The sequence below is a fragment of the Salvelinus fontinalis genome, chromosome 5 (genome assembly GCF_029448725.1).
Source record: "Salvelinus fontinalis isolate EN_2023a chromosome 5, ASM2944872v1, whole genome shotgun sequence".
In the NCBI taxonomy this organism is placed as follows: Eukaryota; Metazoa; Chordata; class Actinopteri; order Salmoniformes; family Salmonidae; genus Salvelinus; species Salvelinus fontinalis.
This window is the reverse complement of record NC_074669.1, coordinates 57,126,592-57,149,084: the sequence shown is the minus strand read 5'-3', so window position 1 is coordinate 57,149,084 and position 22,493 is coordinate 57,126,592. Positions and strand designations below refer to the sequence as shown.

General features: G+C 44.0%; 1 protein-coding gene across 1 annotated transcript; it reads left to right on the top strand.

Annotated features, from left to right (window-relative positions):
- Window positions 1–1,740: 1,740 nt before the first annotated feature.
- LOC129855898 (G protein-regulated inducer of neurite outgrowth 3-like) lies at window positions 1,741–12,042 on the top strand. Its single transcript, XM_055923997.1, has 2 exons — window positions 1,741–2,431; window positions 8,392–12,042. The coding sequence occupies exon 2, from the start codon at window positions 8,488–8,490 to the stop codon at window positions 11,284–11,286; it is 2,799 nt and encodes a 932-aa protein (XP_055779972.1). The 5' UTR covers window positions 1,741–2,431; window positions 8,392–8,487; the 3' UTR covers window positions 11,287–12,042.
- Window positions 12,043–22,493: the final 10,451 nt, after the last annotated feature.

Genomic DNA, 22,493 nt, shown 5'->3' with positions numbered 1-22,493 from the left:
CATACCTGGAGGAGCAGAGAGAGAGAGAGACTAAAGTGGTTAGTGAAGCAGCTTAAATACCCTGAGCCCAGGTGGTGCCAATCACTAACGACGCTCTGCCTGCAGGAGGAACACACTATTTAGTTCAGTTCTTTGCACCCCATCACTGTGAGGTATTGTTTGTTTTGTGACACACGTCTTTCAGAGCACTGGGTTTCCCTGTGACTTACTCCTCCCGTGTATGATAGTTTTAGCCTGCCTCATTAACGACGCCTTTTGCCTATTCACTGCCTGTACTTTAGCCTATCGGATTTCCTGTTATCTACCTATTACCTGATCTCCCGGACTATATTACTAGCCATTTCCCTGCCTGTACTGTTGCCCTTTTGGACCCCTTGTGTATGACCTTCTGCCTGCCCCTGGACCCAGCTACCTGCCTCCTCCTGTGGCCCTTTACAATAAACACCTGCTGCGCTTGAAACCAGCTTTCTGTCTCCCCTCGTGTTCATTACAATAACCCTTACCTTAACCATTTTACATTTCAACTTCAACGGGGTGATGTCATAGTTGGACTTCCCAGGGAGCAATGATCCATAACACAGTGTCTTGGAGGTGAGGATTGGGGACATGACAGGGGGGACAACACATGGAGATACTGAATCAGATTAATTTGACCTGGAAATCTAGACTAAAGTCATTGTCCACCTGAGTGCACTGCTGTCGAACAGCACCACATGTACTGTACTGTCACAGTGAAACATCACATCTCCACTGCATGCAGTACAGGCAGTGGCAGATTTAGGCGTAGGCGACATGGGAAGCCGACAGGGGCGGCATCTTGCCGGGGGCGCCCCGCACAAAAAATAAATAAATCAAAATGGTGACATTTGCGTGATTGGTTTTCTATCGCTCATTTGCATGTCACGTCAATGATATCATGTCACCGTGTGGGACTGTGGGTCAATTAACATGTCGGAGTGGGCGTCCTGATTCTAGTTTGTGAGCTAGACAGGCTACTGCCTGGGAAGGTCTCCCACTCAGAAGTACAAGATGGGGAGGGGGCGGGGGTAGGTGGACCTCAGGTCTCCCCACTGAAAGCCCGGGGTAGGGGGAGCGGGGGAATCTATCAAATAGCGCACCTCTAACTTTGTACAGTACTAATGCAATTAGTAATGTAATTAGTTGTGCAATTTAGTTGGTGTGTTTCTTGTTTGAAGTGCAATAGTGTAATAATCAGGTTCTCTTCTTTATAAGTGTGTTATTCTATTTGTGTATTTGTGTGATTTACGGATTTGTGCAATTTAATTTAATTTGTGTGTTTTTTGTTAGGAATAGGGTAATAGTGTAATTGGATTCTCTTTTTATTTGTATTTATATATTACAATTTGTTTCTATTTGTCTTTGTTACTTCTTTTTGAAATTTATGAGTCTTATTTTTATATATATATTTATATTTATATAGTTTTAAATGTTATGATTATTTATTTGTGTTGTTCCAAATGTCTGAATAAAAATTACAGTTAGTGCAGAATGGTGCTTTTTGTTGTTGGGGGGGGTTTGCCCAGGGAGCCATACAAGCTAGAACCACCACTGAGTACAGGGCATAATTATGGTGCTTTTCCCCTTCAGTGCAAGTGCATGCACAGTCACATCCATATACAGTGATGGAAATGGATAGTGTATTGCCACTGCCTCAACACAACACTACAGACAGGGTTGCAGTGACACTGTATGTAGCCTATAGATTGTTGTTCCCATTCAGCAAGCAATGCCGTATGTAGTCTACAGGGATTAGATATATAGTGCCCAATGCTCCAAATGCTTAACATCATTTATTTTTTATGTGGAACATGGATGATACCAGAGCAGGAAATAACTAGCCTATCATATGTAATTAAATGCTGCTTTCTCTATGTTTGATGTCCCTGCAATTCTGTGTCCTCCTCTCTTTCATACCATTTTTTCCCCCATTCTTTTTTCTTTTTCTCTTTTACAGTCTTTGAGCATCCCGAAAACAATGCAGTGTGGACATCCCCCGGGACAGCACGATCTCGCAGAAAGCGAGAGGTGACACCACGATTTGTTAGCTCCAATGACAATGTAGCCTATTGCTCGATGAAGCGTAAAGCAAGTTTGATATGATAACTGTTTGCATAGGAGGACCCAACCGAACAAGCATGAGTCATAGCGCACAGCCACATCTTCGCTAGACCCTCGGAAGAAAATCGATATTACATGCTTGACCCAATTATCATGTAGGCTACCTCTGATCAGACCTGTATTCCGAACCGCTCCGATCGAAGGCGCGGCTTTATGTCACGGAGACCTGCTTGAAATTCTTTCATTGATATTCAGCCGGGGGCTTCAGCCGCACGGTGGGAACAAACAGTGGCTAAATAGCGCAGTAATCAACCCCCGAATATGACATGATACGGGGACTACACCGCACCAGGTAAGCTGTCTACTCTTTGTCTGAATAAAGTGTCGTTAAGATAATATGTGTACAGATAATGAATTCCTCCGCAAGGTCAAATATGACTGTAAAGCCGCAGGGGGGGTCCTGAAATTCCTCTGTGTTGATGTGTTGGTTATTAGGAGTGGGGTTCGGATGTGCATCGTCAATTGACATGGTTATGATGTTGTTTCTCTCTCCTGACTGTATCTTTTCATCGCATTCATCCGCACATCCCTTTGTTTTGTCATGGCTACGATATTGTTGTATTTTCTATATCAATGTAGGCTACATCATAAGATAATTGTCTGGGGTTGAAACTGTAATTGCAGTGGGGATATTTTTCGGGAGAGAGGAGACCCTAATATGACGAATACATAGACACGTTCAAAGCTACGGACGGATTGGGTAGCCTATAGGCCTACTACATGTGTAGTAGAAGTGAAACGTGAGAAAGAAGGATATTCTCTACTATGTGAAGCTTCTAAAGGAATTCATGTCATAATGGTAAAGTTGATGTATGTCTAGGCTACATTATCTCCATCGCTAAGTCCATGCATTCTAGTCACCGGTCACTGACTGTATAAAATTGTATTTTAAATATATCTCCAGGGAAACACACAGACCTACGAATTACTATTTCAGAATGAGATATGATATGACCATTCAATTGTCAGGGTCCATTCCCCCAACTCACCTATTGTATCATGTGATAGGTTGTGATATGTATGTAATCTGCCAGTCAATTCAAGAGGGGGGAAACCTCAGACGTCCTAGATATATTTGATCCTACTGTACGATACGCTTTTTGAAAATGGTTTTCAAACTATTTAATGTATTTATTTTGCAAATGTAGAATGTGCAATTATTTGTGATAAAGGTCCAATGCAGTTTTTATTTAATTATCAAATCATTTCTGGGTAATAATTTAAGTACCTCACTGTAATTGTCTTCAATTCTAATTGTAAAAAATAAACAAAATATTGCTTCTTAGCAAAGATACATTTCTAAAGCAATAATTTTGTTAGGACTGTCTGGGAGTGGTCTGAGTTGGGAGGGGAAAATTTTAATCTAGCTATTATTGGCAGAGATGTTTGGAACTCTCTTTCTTATTGGTCTATTAACTAATTTAGCCATGGTGATTTCAGGCGGACTTTTCAAACACCTCTTACACTAAAATTGCATTATCATAATTTTTGCAATTTCACAGTATTATTCCAACCTCATAGTGTGGAAATATATATAAAACACACAAACGTCACTTTTCTTTACTGCATTGGGATTTTAAAGCAGTATTTCTCCTGTTTTATCAGTATTAGCCTAATTTATTACCATTGAATGATGTTGTCGGGTGTTCACACAATCTATGTCCTGTTTGGACCGCTATATTGTATTGATTAGCGATAATATACACTATATATAAAAGTATGTGGACACCCCTTCAAATTAACGGATTTGCCTATTTCAGCCTCAGCCGTTGCTGACAGGTGTATAAAATCGAACATACAGCCACGCAATCTCTATACACAAACAATGGCAGTAGAATGGCCTTACTCAAGAGCTCAGTGACTTTCAACAAGGCACCGTCATAGGATGCCACCTTTCCAACACATTTCTGACCTGCTAGAGCTGCCCCGGTCAACTGAAAGTGCAGTTATTTTGAAGTGGAAACGTCTAGGAGCAACAATGGCTCAGCCGCGAAGTGATAGTCCACACAAGCTCACAGAACGGGACCGCTGAGTGCTGAAGTGCGAAGTGCACAAAAATGGTCTGTCCACGGTTGCAACACTCACTACAGAATTCCAAACTACCTCTGGAAGCAATGTCAGCACAAGAATTGTTAGTCGGGAGCTTCATGAAATGAGTTTCCATGGCCGAGATGCCGCACACAAGCCTAAGATCACCATGCGCATTGGCTGGAGTGGTGGAAAGCTCACCGCCATTGGACTCTGCAGCAGTGGAAACGCGTTCTCTGGAGTGATGAATCACGCTTCACCATCTCGGTTTGGCGGATGCCAGGAGAACGCTACCTGCCCCAATGCATAGCGCCAACTGTAAAGTTTGGTGGAGAAGGAATAATGGTCTGGGGCTGCTTTTCATGATTTGGGCAAGGCCCCTTAGTTCCAGTGAAGAGAAATCGTAATGCTACAGCATACAATGGCATTCCAGACGATTCTGTGCTTCCAACATTGTGGCAACAGTTTGGGGAAGGCCCTCCTGTTTCAGCACGACAACACAACAGTGCACAAAGCGAGGTCCATACATAAATGGTTTGTCGAGATCAGTGTGGAAAGGCTTGACTGGCCTGCACAGAGCCCTGACCTCAACCCCATCGAACACCTTTGGGATGAATTGGAGCCAGGCCTAATCGCCAAACATCAGTGCTCGACCTCACTAATGCTCTTGTGGCTAAATGGAAGCAAGACGCCGCAGCAATGTTCCAACATCTAGTGGAAATCCTCCCTAGAAGAGTGGAGGCTGTTATAGCAGCAAAGGGGGGGACCAATTCCATATTAATACCTCTGATTTTGGAATGAGATGTTTGACGAGCAGGTGTCCACATATAGTGTACCTCACTGGATCTTATTTACCACCTTGTTGATTCATCTGCTTGGTTTATTCCACTGAATTCCCCTCGAAGTAAGAATCAAGACAAGTCTAATTACAAAGTCGTATTTATATGCTCCCGTGTCTCAAATGAACAGCTTGGGGGCCTCTCGCTCATCTTCGATATTAGCATGGGGTGATGGAACTCCTGATGGGAGACCCCACAGCTACTCTACATGAGGCAGAGGACACACTGACCCCTTCCTGTAGGATACAGTCACCTCCTGCTTCAAGTAACCAAGGCCCTTATTCATAAAGAGTAAGCGTGAAAGTAAACTGATCTAGGATACGTTTAGTCTTTTAGATCATAATGAATACGATTACATGGACTGAGGGGACCTGATCCTAGATCAGCACTCCTATTCTGAGGGCCGTTATGAATCAATACGGGCCCTGAATAACGGAGTGACTAGTCTATCCCTCTGCCTCTCCCCTCAAAATGTACTCTGACAGAGTAACTTAAACCCACATTTCTATTATATGGAATATTGATCCTAAACTGATCCTAGGTCAGCATTCTTACTCTTTATGAATTTGGGCCTATTCATTGTTTTGTGCAGAAAATAAAATGTCACAGGTTCTGGCTATTTGGATATGCCCAACAAGAAGACTAACCTTTCCTTGGTTGAGAACAAACTTAATGATGAGGATGATGAATAGTGAGGCCCAAAAACAACACCCTAGGACACAAAGTTCCAGAACAACAGATGCTTGAAGTCAGCATCTAAATTTGATTGAGATAAACTACATAGGAAACACATCATTTTATAGGATGTGAACGACCTCGGATGACAGTTCAAGGAGTCACACACAGTGTGTCTGTGTGAGTGCTGAGTTGCTCTGATCCTTTTCTTCATTTTGCCCCTGTACACCTGGTTCAATTGTTGCGGGAGAGTTGATTGCTGAAAGCTCGGTTGGCAACTGAAGAACAATTTCATAGGGAACCATCGTTTCACTTCACACCTCCAAGGGGTTGGATGTGATCTCGTCCGACAGCCAGAGCCACTTGTCAAGGCAGCCAGAGAGTGGTGCCGTAGTAATAGGCCACTTTCTTATAGTGTGAATATACTGTACACGTTTGCCAACTGTGTGGCATGGAAAATCCAATCTGACAAATCACAACTCAAGCACTCAGGACTATACAAGCGATCCTATTTTCCTTCTGTACTAAAAATACCATGGCAAAGCCATTTAGTTCGTACCTTTCAGAAATCGGATTTCTTTTTGAGTGGGCCGCTGCTCACTCACTCTTTCTATTTCTCTCTGTCTGGAGTCTGCAGCTGCAGGCTTAGACACTGCTTGAGATTTATTTTCGGATGGGTGTGTGCGTTTGGCCTACATATAAGCCAATACACTCTGATGTATTTGAGCCTACAATTCCAAATGGAATATTTAGTAGCCTGGCTAGGACATTCAGTAACTAGAAGTGTCTGATTTAGAAGGATAAGGATAACCCGTTGAGACATTTACTTTGTTATTAATGACAATAGGCCTGCTTTTTAATTGCCATAACCTGTAGAATGATGACGAGGAAAATAAGATCACAGATTCGAAAATGAACAGACTCTATAATGAATGAAGCCTATTGGAAAAATGGGCTAATTGAAGTGCATTTGAAATCTCCCCAAAATGGTTCAAAGTCTTATCTATGTCCACAATAAACAGCTCTGTTGCTGTTGCTTCAGGGGAGATGTTGCAACAGATGAGACCAACAAACACACAGAGGTCTGTGTTTGAGGCTAGCAGATGGCTCATTTCAGACCTTTTTAAAGGACTTATGTCATACAGATATAGGATCTTAATTTGATCACTCTTTTGTTGCTGAGAAAACTCCTACAAAACTGTCCATTTATTAGTCCACAATAATTCACATTTCCTGTTGCTGCAGGACTATTTTCCTACTGTAGGAAACTGCCTCAAATTAAGATCCTACATCTGTAGGCTGCAGTGTTTGATATCTCTTTATTTAACCCTTATTTTATCAGGTCAATTAACTTACAAAACATGATTATTTACAGCAACGACCTGGGGAATAGTTACAGGGGAGAGGAGGGGGGATGATTGAGACCATTGTAAACTGGGGATGATTAGGTGGCCCTGATGGTATGAGAGCCAGATTGGGAATTTAGCCAGGACACCAGGGTTAACACCCCTACTCTTACGATAAGTTCCATGGGATCTTTAGTAACCACAGAAAGTCAGGACACTGTTTAACGTCCCATCGGAAAGACGGCATCCTACACAGGGCAATGTCCCCAATCACTGCCCTGGGGCATTGGGATATATATTTTTTCTAATGGTAAAATCAAACGTGGAACTAAAGCTACACTATTGCTTTCACTTGTTGCGATTGCAAAGTCAATGCCTCTGTCCCCACTTAAGGATAATTCAATAGATTTGCTCCAGGGTTAAGAGGAATTATTTAATTCACTCAAGCTTGTTGAAGTGTGTGGTAAGTGCTTGTGATTGCTGTAGTCTTTCAAATTCCATCAGTTTTTGAGCAAAAATCATTTGTGGCATAGTTAATCTTAGTTTTGGCATTGCTTTATCTTCTCTGCTCCAAAGGGACTCGGAGTGCTCATGGTCCATCATTTCAAATCAGTTTGCAGTCATCAGAGACACATTAAAATGAAATGTACTTACTGGAATGAAAAGCGGAAGGCCAACAACCTCTGAGCAGCAAAACAGTTTAGGTCAGTTTTGAAGCAGCATTGTCTTGGGCTTATTGTTAGTAATTTGGAGTTATTGCTATTATCTGTTGCTTTGTTTACAAATTCAGTTAATTCATTCAGTTCTGATGCGGTAGTTGGCACACAGTATGTTTTTTGATGGATACTAGGAGTCAGAAATAAGTGAAGGTGTCAACTCCCATTGTTTTAATGTATTGCCTCGTTGGTCACTTCTCCATCAGACGTCTGGTCTCGAGGATGAAAATCTAGTTATAAAAATCACCATAAATGTTTTTGAAGTGCTCTACACTGCGGTACAACTGTTCCTCATCTCTCATCGTGTTAGTTTTCTAATTTCTAGTTAAAATGTCTTGCTGTTTAAAAAAAATTGTAATAAAGTCTCACGTCTTTTTTGGTGTTTCGATATCAGCTTTTTGGTGTTTCGATATCAGCTTTTTGGTGTTTCGATATCAGCTTTTTGGTGTTTCGATATCAGCTTTGAGGTCAGGATGTAAAATGCAAGAGTGAGAAAGACATTACCAAGATCATCATTCTATATTATATTAGAGGATATTATACTATATAAAGCGTATAGTATAATATCATTATCTACATGGAATGATCTAATGTATTGTTCATACTTCTTCTCTGAAACTAAAACTATTCTATTTTCCTACTTTATAGGGAATTACACAAATAGACAGGGATAGGATTGTGGACACCTGGTTCGACTTTGGATCCCTACAGTAGAAGTGGCTAAGAGGACTGTCTCAATACAGGATGGGAACCAACCCCAAAAGGACAGTGACAGTCCAAATGGTCCCTCAGCTGGCTGGAGTGGAAGCTCTGGGAAACCAGGAGTCTAACGCCAACTGGGCTAAAGAACCTAACCTGAACCTCACCCAGGGTTGCCCTGCCCCCACCACTACCCCTGCCCCTGTCCTTACAGAACACACACAGGATAACCTGTGTCTGACAACCCCCAACACAACCACGATCCAATCAACTGGCCATGGACAACCGGTTGGCGGCGGGGTGGGGCCCAACACCAATACACCTTTCTCGACCAATGGCGATGGAGGGAAATCGCCATCGGAGCATGTGATTGGAATAGAGCAGCAGATGGTATTGACATGCCGAGGAGGTGTGAGTGTAACCGAGGCGACGGCAGAGGGCCGTAGGGACGGCAACGCCAATTTGACAGCGTTAATCCCCACAGCCGCCGCCGAGGAGAAGGAGAAGCATATCTGTAAGGCCGGCCTGTCGTCCGCCGTTACATCATCAAAGGTTGACGTGCATACAATTTACTGCAGAGAGAAAGAGCCTGGTGGAGCAGGGGCGGGGGAGGGGTGTGCAGCCAAGCCATCGCCAGAGCCCACAGCAGTACAGAGTGCTACAGCCAGAGTTTCTGCAGCAGCTAAAGAGGAGTCACTACTAGCAGGGGACAACAAAAACGCAACCACACCAAATCAACATCCCCCTCAGACCTGTGATCCAAAGCATACCTCGGCCTCTGAAGTGCTGACGTCTCTGACAACTCCCAAACAAGGTAAGGCAGAGGGAGCTGCAGTGACTACAAACAAGGTTGCTCCGCCTCCTTACAAATCAAAAGGGGCTGATAATAGTGCTACAACACAGAGTCTCTCACCTTTACCTCGCCCCGCCACCACCACCGCCACCAACCCTACTCCATCAGAACGTCCTCTACAGGCCTCTGAAGAAAATACGCCCAAGACAAACTCTCAGAACCCTCCTTCCCAAACGGAATATAACAAAACGGCAGCTACATCGCAGCAGGAACAGACCAAGGAGACTGCAGTAGCTCCTGTCAATGCTGCCATCACCATCACGCCTCCATCTTCAGACAGCAAGGAAAACGTAGGGCTTAGGAATAAGGCCTCAAGTCCGGCATCCCCCGGGAAGAAGGATTTAAAACCTACTCCAGTAGCAAAGACAGAGATCTGCTTAGATAAACACCTGCAGGCGGCATTGTCAGAGTCTTCATCACAGAAGGATTCTCCCTCGTCACCCAACGAGGCCCAACAGAACCAACAGCCTGAGGCCCAACAGAGCCTGAACCAACAGCCTGAGGCCCAACAGGGCCAGAACCAACAGCCTGAGGCCCAACAGGGCCATAACCAACAGCCTGAGGCCCAACAGGGCCAGAACCAGCAGCCTGCCCACCATGCAGCACAGGTGACAGACGAAGTCGTCCAGACTGCCTCAGTCTCGGAGGAGATGCAACAGAAAGCCCACTGCAAACTATACCGGGAGGCCTCCACCATGACCCGCACCCCCACCGCCACCCCCACCCATAGCAAGCAGGGCCAAGACGTGGAGGTCCAAGCAGTGGCTAACGTGTGCAGCCGGGCGGTCTCCACCAGCCCCAGCCTGTTTCCTCTGCCCCCGCCCTACAGGTCCACTGACAGAGGTGCTGCCCTGAGGGAGGAAGCAGCAGCTGAGAGCCTGTCTGTGGTCTACCAGGTGCCCCTCCACCAGATTCACATGGGCAGCAGTCCATCCTGCCCCCCGCCACCAAACTACACCGCAGGTCTCAGGTCCGGGTCAGAGCGATTGACCCTGGAGGCGGGGTCATGCTCCAGTCAGAGTGCCGGGGTGGTGCTCCATGCAGAGGAGGCGGTGGCGGCCCTCCATGCAGAGGTCGCCAGGCTGGGGGCCAAGCCTAAAGATCTGTCAGTCGGGGGGGCAGCAGCGCTATGCAACATCCAGCAGAGAGGAGCACTCCCGCCTCTGCAGCCCGTCTACCAGATCAACATCGAGCCGTGTGGCGGCCAAAACGAGCCGGTAAGTAAAGCGAATCATCACCAGCATCGAGGCGAGAAGGCAGTGGCAGACTCCCAATCCAAGCCCAATGCAGCAGAGAAACCAAAGGTGTCTAATGAAGCGCAGACCGTGCCAACGCAGCCTGCCAAGCCTCCCTCTGCTAAAGCTCCATCCCCCTTGTCGCCAACTGCCGCAAGCAAGACCAAATCCTCCGACAATAAGGCTGCTTCTCCTCCTTCGCAGTCAACTTCTTCCGTTACCAAGCCCAGCCAGGCCTCAACGACAACCTCCAAAAAAGCAGAGGACACTAAACCCAAGACGGCAGTGAAAACGGCGAAGGAGAGCATTGTTAAGGGGGTTGGGGGCGTTAAGGCTTTGTTGGGCAAGAAGAAGCAGGAGCAGCTGGAGCCGGAGAGGAAGGAAAAGGAGGACAGAGACGAGGAGGGGAAACAGAAAGGAGAGAAGAGCGTGCACGATGTGCTGTGGGACGAGCAGGGGATGACCTGGGAGGTGTACGGCGCATCCGTTGACCCCGAGTCCCTTGGCTTTGCCATCCAGAGCCACCTGCAGTGTAAGATCAAAGAACAAGAGAAGAAGGTCGTGACCCAGTCATCACTCAGGAAGTCCATCTCAGTGCCGCCGGTGGTGCCCGACTCGCCCGCCACCGTTGCCGTGGACGACGCCAACAGCAGGAAAAACAAGAGGAGACAGCAGAACGTTTTCAGGTCCATGCTGAAAAATGTCAGACGGCCCAAGTGCTGCGCGCACCCTCCCCCTACCGCCGTGCTGGAGTGAGAAGGAGAAGCAGCGGGCTGTGTGCAGCCCACACCATCAGCTGAGTCACCTATAAAGCAGGCTGGTTCACCCCTTGTTATGGTTCCTCCGATGCCAAGCCTTGTGTGGATATTGGGATCTCTCCCTAACCCTACTGGTCAGATGTTGTGGTATACAATGTTACCTTAGATAGGGTTGATGATTATCAACGGAAGAGGGCAAAACTAAAAGCTCAAACAGGTTGTTGTTATGGACAACTTATTTTTTAGATGAGAGAGAATTCTAACAGTATTTAATGAAAAATGGCAATACTAATATCTTAGTGAAACGCATGTGTGTTAGTACTTATGGCAGTCATAACTCATTTTACCACTATGAAGTCCTGGTGTATATAGTACATGCCTCTGATCTTTGGGCGTACATACATATTACTGTCAGTATCATACCTTCCAACAGATGTGCAACTAAATATCACTCCTTCTCAGTGCAGTGGGTGCATTTTGGTATATATACAGTACGATTACGTTCCGGGTGTATTGAACAACCTCTATTTATAAGATGAATATATTATTATTAATTTTCTTTGTTTTTTTGTTGCACATTTTATTTTGAATGGGAACTACTTATTTTGTCTTGATAAAGAAGAAGAAAACCTCTGCTGTGCTCATTTCCGTATGTCTTATATACAATATAACACTGGGCCTGTGTGCATTTAGGTGCTCTATATTTAGTCTCTGTTCTCTTCGTTTTGGATTAAAAAAAACTCAAGGTCGAAAACTGATCTACAGCCGAGCAGTTCTTTTCTGAATTCATTGACAGGTGTTTCAAGAGAACGTTAGCGGCATGCATCCCCACAGTGTGAGTTCCTCAGTTACAATGTGTTATCAGACGTTGCTTGAGGATGGGTAGAAGGTCTGTTTGAAGCAATATTGTAGCTGATAGCTGATCTACGGGGACCGGAAACGATTGAGAGCGTAAGTAATGTCTAGTAGTAGAGACATGGCCAATCCGAGGAGCTCTGAGGTCTCTATTTTTAAATTCATCTTCCAATTGGTCTGTGAACCATCCTCATGAAACACCCAGCTTGTCATATCCTTTATGGAATCATAATACTCTTCTTTTTTAAAACCATTGGTTAGACTCTGTTCGTGTACTATATGAACTGTCAGCTTTTTGACTTGCTCTGATTCAAAACATAAATATTCTGATGTTGTATATGTTTAGTTGTACACACTGTATCATCAGCTACAGTGTTCTGTTTCAACAAGTGCATCTGAAAACTGCTGTAGAAGGCTGTTTGAAACCACAGGGGACGTTGTTCAGGGTGTATCAGCAGGCAGTAGTAGAGAAGTGGAGATGTGTACTGCTTGTGGATTAGTTGTCGATGGGCTTTATACAGCCCATTCCCTAAATAATGTCCTTGAGACAGTGGTGAAATTGACCCAAAGCACAAATTAGTGTGTGTATACAGTACTCCACATTATTCAAGCCCTTTTCCTCTCCCTATAATCTCTAATTAAAATTAGATTAAATTAAAATACTTATCAAAGCTAGTACAAAAGAACCACTTCAAAATTAGATGGTTGAATATTTGCGGAGAAGGAGAAATATAGTCTCTATCAAAGACTTAAAAACAGTTTATTTTCAAAATCATTTAAATTTAGAATCGTTCACTTGCTGGGTTAGTTTAATTCTGGGTTTACATCTTTGATTGGATTAGGCACAGTTAAAGTAAAAATCACGACATCTGTGAATTACTGTGGACTTCTATTAGAGAAGACAAATTAGTATTAAGAATTTTTTTCAAAATGCATGTTTTTATGTGTACATAAGACAGATGTTCAAAATGTAAGTCACCATTTGTTTTTTTTATGATGCATCTATACTCCAAAGCCAATCATTGTAAGAGGTAGGTAGGTCTACATTATGAGCAGAGCAAATTAAACTGAGTCTGCTTACATAAAGTTCATTACAACTTTCAATTTATCTCGTCTCTTTTAGAATCACCTGAAACATACTTTTTTTCCTTAAGAAAAAATATCCGCTTAAAAATATGACATAAACCTTGTTTCCTCCACATTGTTATTATTAAGAGTCATGAAGTTATTAAATTATAAACAATGTAAAATATAGTCTCAACGTGTTGATATAGGCTTACCATCACATCCAACTGTGGAATGGGGAATATTCACAGCCAATCTTCTTTGTTTGGGAATTACAACTAACTGTCTGTTTGAATACACTGTTTGAATACACCCTCTGTCTCAGTGTGATACACTGATTTCACAGGACTGTGCTGTCACTTCCTGTGTGTCTGGGTGTATGTGTGTGCCACCACTCATCACTGCATTCGTCACAGTGGGCTGTTAGGTTAGGTGTCCTGGGCTATTCTGTTCCCTGTCAAAAGAACACACACACACACACACACACACACACACACACACACACACACACACACACAAGTCCATCCCCCTGGTATTCAAGGTGTTAAGACGAGAATCACACCCCCCACACACTCACAAGCAGACAGTCATCTCAGTTGCTGATTGAAGGGGCTGCCACAGTGAAGTACATCACCAACCTATTTTGTCATGCCGCTATATTTGGGAGGAGATGTATTGAATTTGGACTGACACTTTTTCTATGTGTGTAGAGCTACAAGCATCCCCTGATCCTCTCCCTCCATCTTCCTTCAATGTTCTCCCATTTCTCTCTCTCTGTCTCTCTGCGCTCTCTCTCTCCATCTCTCTGTCCATAGATCACGACCAGCAGAAGTCGACTCACCAGCCTTAATGCTGACTCCCTCACCCCGGTCTTAATTAGCTGGTGTTTCAATATTTAATGTCCCCCTCACCCCCCGTGTCCCTGCGACTGGTTCCCATTTGAAAGTGCAGATTAGATCTGGCCATAGGCGGTGGGTGTTAAACACAAGAGGAGATTCATTGTGATGAAAAGACTGTAAGATAGAGAGACTGAGACAGAGAGAAACAGAGATGGGAGGGAGGGAGGGAGGGTCTCAAAAAAAGTGACTCTGCCATAGTAACTAGCAGCCTGTATTATTCAATATTAAAATCACACTCTGTACTCTGTACTGTACTGTGTCTAATATCACTACCCAGAATCCAATCTGGTCATGACCACAGTCTTTTGGTTCCAGGTAGAACCACCCCAGACGGTTGGGGGGGGGGGGGGGGGGGGGGGGGGATAAGATAAGAAGTCTAGGTAGTGGAATTGAAACAGAGTTTTATTTTAGAGTTATAAATCACAAGATTAGGAAAATGAAATCCCTGCCTTAAAAATAGATATAGGCTATTTGACTTGCAGATGATCATTGATTTAGATGAAAATAAATTGTGCAGGGCCCAGAAACTTAATTAAACTGAGAGCCCGTGTTCATCAACAGTTGGCCAGTCTATCATCATCTAACATTAATGTGTCAGTGCGCTTTAAGAAATCAAATTATGCTAGCGTTGGAAAATATTAGTAGAGTCTACATTCTATCTTGGTAAGGGAGTTTCTCTGAATGTCACTGTTGTGTCGTCCCATACGATTCTGTTAAATTCTCACGGGGCGTTTTTCCCCTCTCTATGGAAATTCCTCCAAAGTCACCACTACATAACCGTTCTTTGAGCTTAACTGAATATCAGGTTTCGGCGTGGTGCTTCGACTGCGTATTAGTTAGAGTCTATATCAAGACTCCCTCTAGCCCTCCAGATAAAATGTCCACCTCAGAAACATAGTTAAAATGTGTTAAACCTCCTGCTATGACCCAGTTAGCTACACACACACACACACACACACACACACACACACACACACACACACACACACACACACACACACACACACACACACACACACACACACACACACACACACACACACACACACACACACCTCTCAGCTACACAGAGAATCCTTAGAGGACTCGTGCAGCCTAGACGCAGCTTGAGCACAAGCCATTGCAATTACCAATACAAATCACAAATAATTCCCTGTCGGATCTTTAGACGCACATCAGACACACTCAGACTCCATCTTATCATGATGATCAGTATCTGTGTTAATTGCTGTGTACTGATTGTATTTTGAGATTGGTAAGTATGTGATTATGAGTAAGGGTCTGGGGATCTTAGTGATGCTTAGCTATTCTCCATAGATGAACCACTGGGGTTGATTCTGGAGCACTGGGTGATGTAATGAATCATGTCAAGCTTTATGTTCTCCCACTATGATGATGTCACATAAAAGCACTATATCTCTCACTCTCTTTCTCTCCCACTTTCTCTCTCTTTCTTTTTCTCCCCCTCTTTTTATCTCTCTCTCACTTTCTCTCTATCATAAAAGCACCATATAAGTCAGCAACAGCAGGGCGGCTAACCCCTGCCTCCCCTCTGAAGCGTCTCTTTATCCCTGACCTCTGAACAGCTCTTATAGTGCCTTCCCAGTACTGCTTCAGTCCTTTTGTTTCTCTCCCTGACCCCAGAACAGCTCTTATAGCGCCTCCCCAGTACTGCTCCAGTTGTTTTGTTTACTCACTGTTGTATTAAATCACCGGCAGCGCTACAGTAAGGAACTTCCTCTGATGTCGTCCGCTGCTCAGGCCCCTGTGGACTATATGGCCTACATTACTTTGCATTGTTGGGAAGCGTTGTGGGAAAAGGTGTTTGGAAGGATTGTGGTGTGTGTGTGTACGTGTGCGCTTCTGTGTGTGTGTGTGTGTGTGTGTGTGTGTGTGTGTGTGTGTGTGTGTGTGTGTGTGTGTGTGTGTGTGTGTGTGTGTGTGTGTGTGTGTGTGTGTGTGTGTGTGTGTGTGTGTGTGTGTGTGTGCACACGGTTATGAGTGTGTGTGTGTTCCCCTATGTGCTCTTGTTCATAGGGGAACACATACTTTTTTCTATCTTCCTATCCGTCTCCCTCCTCCACTCCAGCATACTCCATCACTGTGTAACATTACACACTGCAGACCTGAGCATTTTACAGTGGCTTGTCATTAACCACCCCGCCGATCCACACACAAACGCACGTAACCTTTCACATGCTGAAAGTCAAGCACAGGTGCACACATACTTGCACGCACGCACACGCACACACACACACAAACACACACACTAAGGTCACCTTGGCTGTCTTCACTAGAGACTGCTTTATAACGGCTAACAGATGTTTCTATAAATCATTGGTCCCCCAGTGGACAGAGGTTCCACACACACACACACACACACACACACACACACACACACACACACACACACACACACACACACACACACACACACACACACACACACACACACACACACACACACACACACACTGCAGCAACACTCTATCTCTCTCCCTTTTTCTCCCTCTCCCTCCCCCCTCCCAGAGACACTCATGGGTGAGAAAACATCCCCCACATTGACACCATCTAATAAAGCGATTTGAGCGACTGGAGAAACTGCTATATAAATCCATTTTTGATGCACTAAAATGTTTTGCAGCTGATGTGTGTTGAAGACCTGCAGCAGGGTTGATATACTGACCTGTAGGACTTTTACTAGTATTGTTGTGAACTGATGTTATTGTGGTGGGTGGTGTGCAGTTAGTTGTGAGCGAGTTTGGAGGGTAGAGCTGCAATGAGAGCTGTTAATGGGTCACTTCAAAGACATCTTAGTTTGGAAGTATCCTCCATGGCAGGTGTCCAGTTGTATTTATTTTATTTTATTTGTTTAACCTTTATTTAACTAGGCAAATCAGTTAAGAACAAATTCTTATTTACAATGACGGCCTACCCCGACCAAACTCTAACCCGGACGACGCCGGGCCAATTGTGCGCCGCCCTATGAGACTCCCAATCACAGCCGTTTGTGATACAGCCTGGAATCGAACCAGGGTCTGTAGTGACGCCTCTAGTAGTGACGCCGGGAGCGCCAAGTGAAGGGGCTTTCTCCCCCTTGAGTTGAAATGTAAAGCAACTGAGAAAATATCTCAACCAACTACTAGAATTGACCCACAACCAACAAAAAAATGCAAGACATTATATAAAATCCTTATCGACTGTATAATATCTTAAATCATTTAATTTAGTTCTCCTAAATGTGTTGCCAAGGAGAGATAAGAAGCTTCCGTTTCAGCCCAGACGTCAATTCAACGTCTATTCCACGTTGGTTCAACGTAATTTCATTGAAATTACACGGTTGATTCAACCAGTGTGTGCCCAGTGGGAGTACAGTATATCACCACTTGTTTCTGTCTTTCCCAAAGGGAAGAATTGGAGGGAATGTATAGGCCTAAGTCCTTATCTCCTAGAGATAGATTAGGTATTTAAAGTGACTGGTTACCATAGTGAATGTGTCTCTGTCTAATCAGACTGTGGCTGAATCCAAGAGGCCTTTATATGATGAGGTAATTCCAACCATTCAATCTCCATGGAGATTAACCAAAATTTAAACCCTTCCTCTATGAAACTCATTAACCCTGACTCCAAAGTTATTGTGAAGAAACCTCTGGTATCGCTTCCACATTGTATGCAAATCTCTCCTAAAGTTATTTTTAATCTCCAATCCGCAATTAGGAGCGTGTGAAGGAAGACGTAGGTCATTATTGAGCGGCCTAATTTGTAATGACGAATGGCGAGCGTGAATACTGCAGTTGCCAAACTGTCCCTTATCATTATCGCCCCCTCAGATGATATCAAGATTCCTCAAGTCTCCTGCAGTCGACTCTGATTAAAGTCCAATTAAAAACCTGTCGGTCAGAGGAGTAGTAGGAGCGTCCTGTCTCCCCAGACGATGCCCATAGCTGAGGGTTGATTCTCACACAATCACGTGTTGAGAAATAGTGATTCAGCCTTCATCCTCCTTCAGCCTTCTTCATCCTTCAGCCTTCGTCATCCTTCAGCCTTCATCATCTTTCAGCCTTCATCATCCTTCATACTTCATCATCCTTCAGCCTTCGTTATCCTTCTTGGTAATTAAATTCAAACAAGATGGCCTCACTTTGACACACAGTAAAGAAAAGCAACTCACACCTGTACAGCAGTGGAGGCTGCTGAGGGGAGGACGGCTCATAATAATGGCTGGAACGGAGCGAATGGAAATGCATCAAACCATGTGTTTGATGTTGTTGATACCTTTCCACCTATTCTGCTCCAGTCATTACCACGTGCCCGTCCTCCCCAATTAAGTAGCCACCAACCTCCTGTGCTGTATAGTACTGTAACACAGGTTGAGTCCCAAATTACAGTCATAGTAGGGCCCTGGTCAAAAGTAGTGTACCATATAAGGGACAGGGTGCCATTTCAGACCCAGTGCTGTTGTATGTGAGTGTGCTACTTCCCATATCCTAGGTCCAGGGTTTCTATGGTAACACGAACCACCGCACCACAGGTTCACAACATATAACCCTCTAAAGTAGACCTTGGGGAGCCAGATAGATAACCGCTACAGTATAACTCACACTTCACCTAGATAATAAAACATTATCTGATAATACATTGTACTGTTCTGTGCTGTATAAATATTTAACAATATGGCTTGTGTGGTGAAATTCATCTCTCCACAGAGACCATTTTCACAATCTTCTTGACAATCATTCTGATCTGTGCTGATCTTTGTTAGTGTTTATGACTGGTTGTAAATGGCCCTCTTCTGCTTGCTCTAATATCTCTCTGGCTTGTGCTATTATCAGTCTGTACATAGTGAAGTGCTTATCTCAGTGCTTTGAAACTCCTCTCTACAAACCAATGACTGTATATATGAATGGACCAAGCCATTGATCACGTGACACCATTCATTCCTATGTGAAGACTCAATAGCGTGTTGAAGCCAAGTGAAGTCTGTTTAAATGGTGTCTGATGGAGACATAACATGCGCAGTTTGAGCTATTCCAGGAAGTGCTGCTCGCTCTCATTGAGTAACTGAAGCTGAAGGCCAACCGGAGTACTGCAGGCTGCCGTTAGCAACTTAATTATCCTTATAACTTCTTCTGTGTGAGGTTTTAAAATAATCGGTTCAAGAACATACATCTGGTGTGTTAGAGCAATTGTTGGTACCATGATTGTCTTCTAAATTGTTTTATTTACTCAAAGATTGACCATGAAGATTGCCATTTCTCCATTCACTATAATGGGGGATCCTGTTTTTCTGCTAACAATGCCTTTAGTACCTCGGTTGGCCTTGAACTTCCATGGCATCAATCAGAGGGGGCAGCCGTTCTCCCCTGCTACAAACACACTGGCAGCATTACAGCAAGGCAGCATGAGCCAGTCTGTCTGTACAGAGAGCCATTAGAAGTTTGCAACGAAGTGTCCGAAATTGCGTCCTATTCCGTACATAGTGCTCTACTTTTGACCACGGCCCATAATTCCCTACAAAGTGCCGTACTTTTGACCAGGGCACATAGAGCCCTAGTCAAACGTACTGCACTATTTAGGGAATAAAGTGCTATTTTAGATGCATCCTGGGAAGGGACCCCTGATTCCAACAGGCAGGATTACAAGGCTGTTTCTAGCACCCTGATCCATTAGCTTAACAGATGGTAATTGATTGCCAGGTAGCATCTGTGGGACTCCTATGGGGCATAGATGACTAAACAGTAGCTTCCCGTGAGCCTAGTTCCCCATCATTCCTTTTACTTTAATCAAATCCATCGCTAATGCTAAGTGCTTTGGCACTTAAGCCACATTAAAGAGTTTAACCATAGCCCAGAAGTGCTCTGTACTACATCAATCAATTAGTAAGCTTGACGATAATTGCAGTGCACTGTGTGACGGGCCCGCTCCTCTTATAAAAGCTGAGGTTGAGACTGTACATGTTTTGAAATGAGATTAGGAGTCAAGTGTAGGGACAAAGTTAATAATATAAACAAGCCTTGCGTAAACACAGGCCATATACCATACGCCCCCCAAACTCAACTCTGGACCTCGAAGCCAGTTCCACTGTGTTTTTTTCAATGTTGTGCTCTAATCAGGGACTGATTTAGACCTGAGACACCAGGTGGGTACAATTAATGACCAGGTGTGACAGAAAAGCAGCAGGCTCTGTACCTCGTAGGGTCAGAGTTGAATACCCCTGCTATAGGCTGTACTGTACAACAGTGCATATAACGGTTCTGTAGTAGCCTACAACAGGCTAAGTTATAGGTGAGAGGTAAAAAATGTACCATTGCCCCTACTGAAGCTATGTACAGTATCATAATGATTTTATTTGAGACTCAAAATGACATCAACTAATTTACCCTATGCACACAAAAACACGCTTTACAACATGTCAAAAACTCTCCGCACAGACACGCTCCGTATCCCTTGTCCAGGTTCAGGTGAGTCCAAGGTACAGCCAGTCTACCAAAGGTCGAACCAGACCGTGAGACGCTGGTGCACCAGAGGCAAAGCACATTTGCTCCACACCTGCACATCTCCACCACTGTGAACAGAGAGCATGGAGGAAGACTTAAAGCAGAGACCCAAGTCCAGGGGTCTGAGTACCCTGGAGAAGAGCCTGATACTACTGTTTGTGGCTCTGACTGGCGCCTGCGTTGGTCTGGTGGTCATCTACTTCACTGACAAGAACAGCGTCTCCACTGATGCAGGTGAGTAGTGTACTGCCTGTTTGTTTTAAATGGAGGGAAGGAAAAGGGGATACCTAGTCAGTTGCACAACTAAATACATTAAACCAAAATGTGTCTTCCGCATTTAACCCAACCCCTCTGAATCAGAGAGGAGCGGGGAGCTGCCTTAATCGATATACACGTCATCGGTGCCCGGGGAGAAGTTGTTGTTGGAGGTTAACTGTCTTATACAAGGGCAGAACTGCAGATTTTCCCACCTTTTCGGCTCAGGGATTGGAACCAGCAACCTTTCGGTTACTGACTCAATTCTATTAACTGCTAGGCTACCTGGTGGTGAGCAGCTATATACTTTAAACACTGTAGGCCAGATGATTAGTAATACTGTATATACTGTAAACACTTAGGAGTTGTACTATCCCTCTAAACTTCATCACTGTCAAGGAGGTGTGTGAGTACAAAGCTTGAAACACTTCAATCAAATGAAGGTTTATAGCTCTGCTCACATCAGAAAGTTCAACACCTCTCAGCAGGACTATGAAACAGTGATTTATGGACCCTTGTGAATTATGGACCATTATACATTTACCATAATACCAGGCTTAGCTAAGCGTCTGGGGAGTGGCTGGGTAATGGCTGTCGGTTGGTGGTGAGTTTGTTGACAAGAAGATGAAAAGTGATGTTTTGTTGTCTATTTTGATTTAAATTTCAATCACTGTACATTGTGCTCTTAATGCATCTCTGTCTCTGACAGATGTTTTATTATTTATGATTAAAATAAGCCATACTTTCATATCAGCAATAAATAATAAGTATAGAAGAATGATCTGAGTCATTGTATACCGTAATAACAAACCAACGGCATTCATTGCTACAGTAATAATGGCATTGAATACTTCTGGCATTGAATGTGCATCCATTCTGGGCACAGGGCTAGACAGAGAGTTCTATTCTAAGGGGGTTCTGTGTCTTTGTGGTACCTCCGTGATGTGAGTCACAGTGACGTCCCCTGCCACTGGCCTCACAGTGTGGCAGACAGACAGTCCGAGCTGAGACCCAGCTGTGGAGTAACAGAACGACAACAAAAGGCAAAGGTTCCTCTAACGTTGAGGGAATGTCTATAGACAAACCTCCTGAGAACCGTTAGGGATATCTGAAAGTCTGATTGGTCCCCTTGGACATTGGCATCTCATTGGTCTCACCACTGGCTACTGATGCACTGACGCGGTTCCAAGCACTGTTATGGATTGCTGGACATATTTTTCATATAGTGTCACTCTGTCACCATAGAAAGCATGACAAATACGTCCTCAATTTGTCACGTCTGCATTTCTTTCATCAGTCATTCTATTTCATCTATAGTTAGAAACCAACCCATCAAATCATCTGAGTTAAAATGTGATATAACATGTGTGTTGTTTTGGCTTCTGACAAGGTGTCAATGATGATCTATGTATCATATAATCCACCTATCTGCAACATATCTTGGTGCCTTTTTACAGTTCTGTGCTTTTTCCCAAAAAATACAGCCTTCCCCACCCCCTAAAAATGCATTTAAATCATATAAAACTCTATGATGTTATTAACACTGTCCCACGCTACCTTGGCTCGGTTAGCCAAATCAGTCATATCGTACCTAAGAATAATGGCTGTCATCCATTTCTATGAGTGAGACTGCC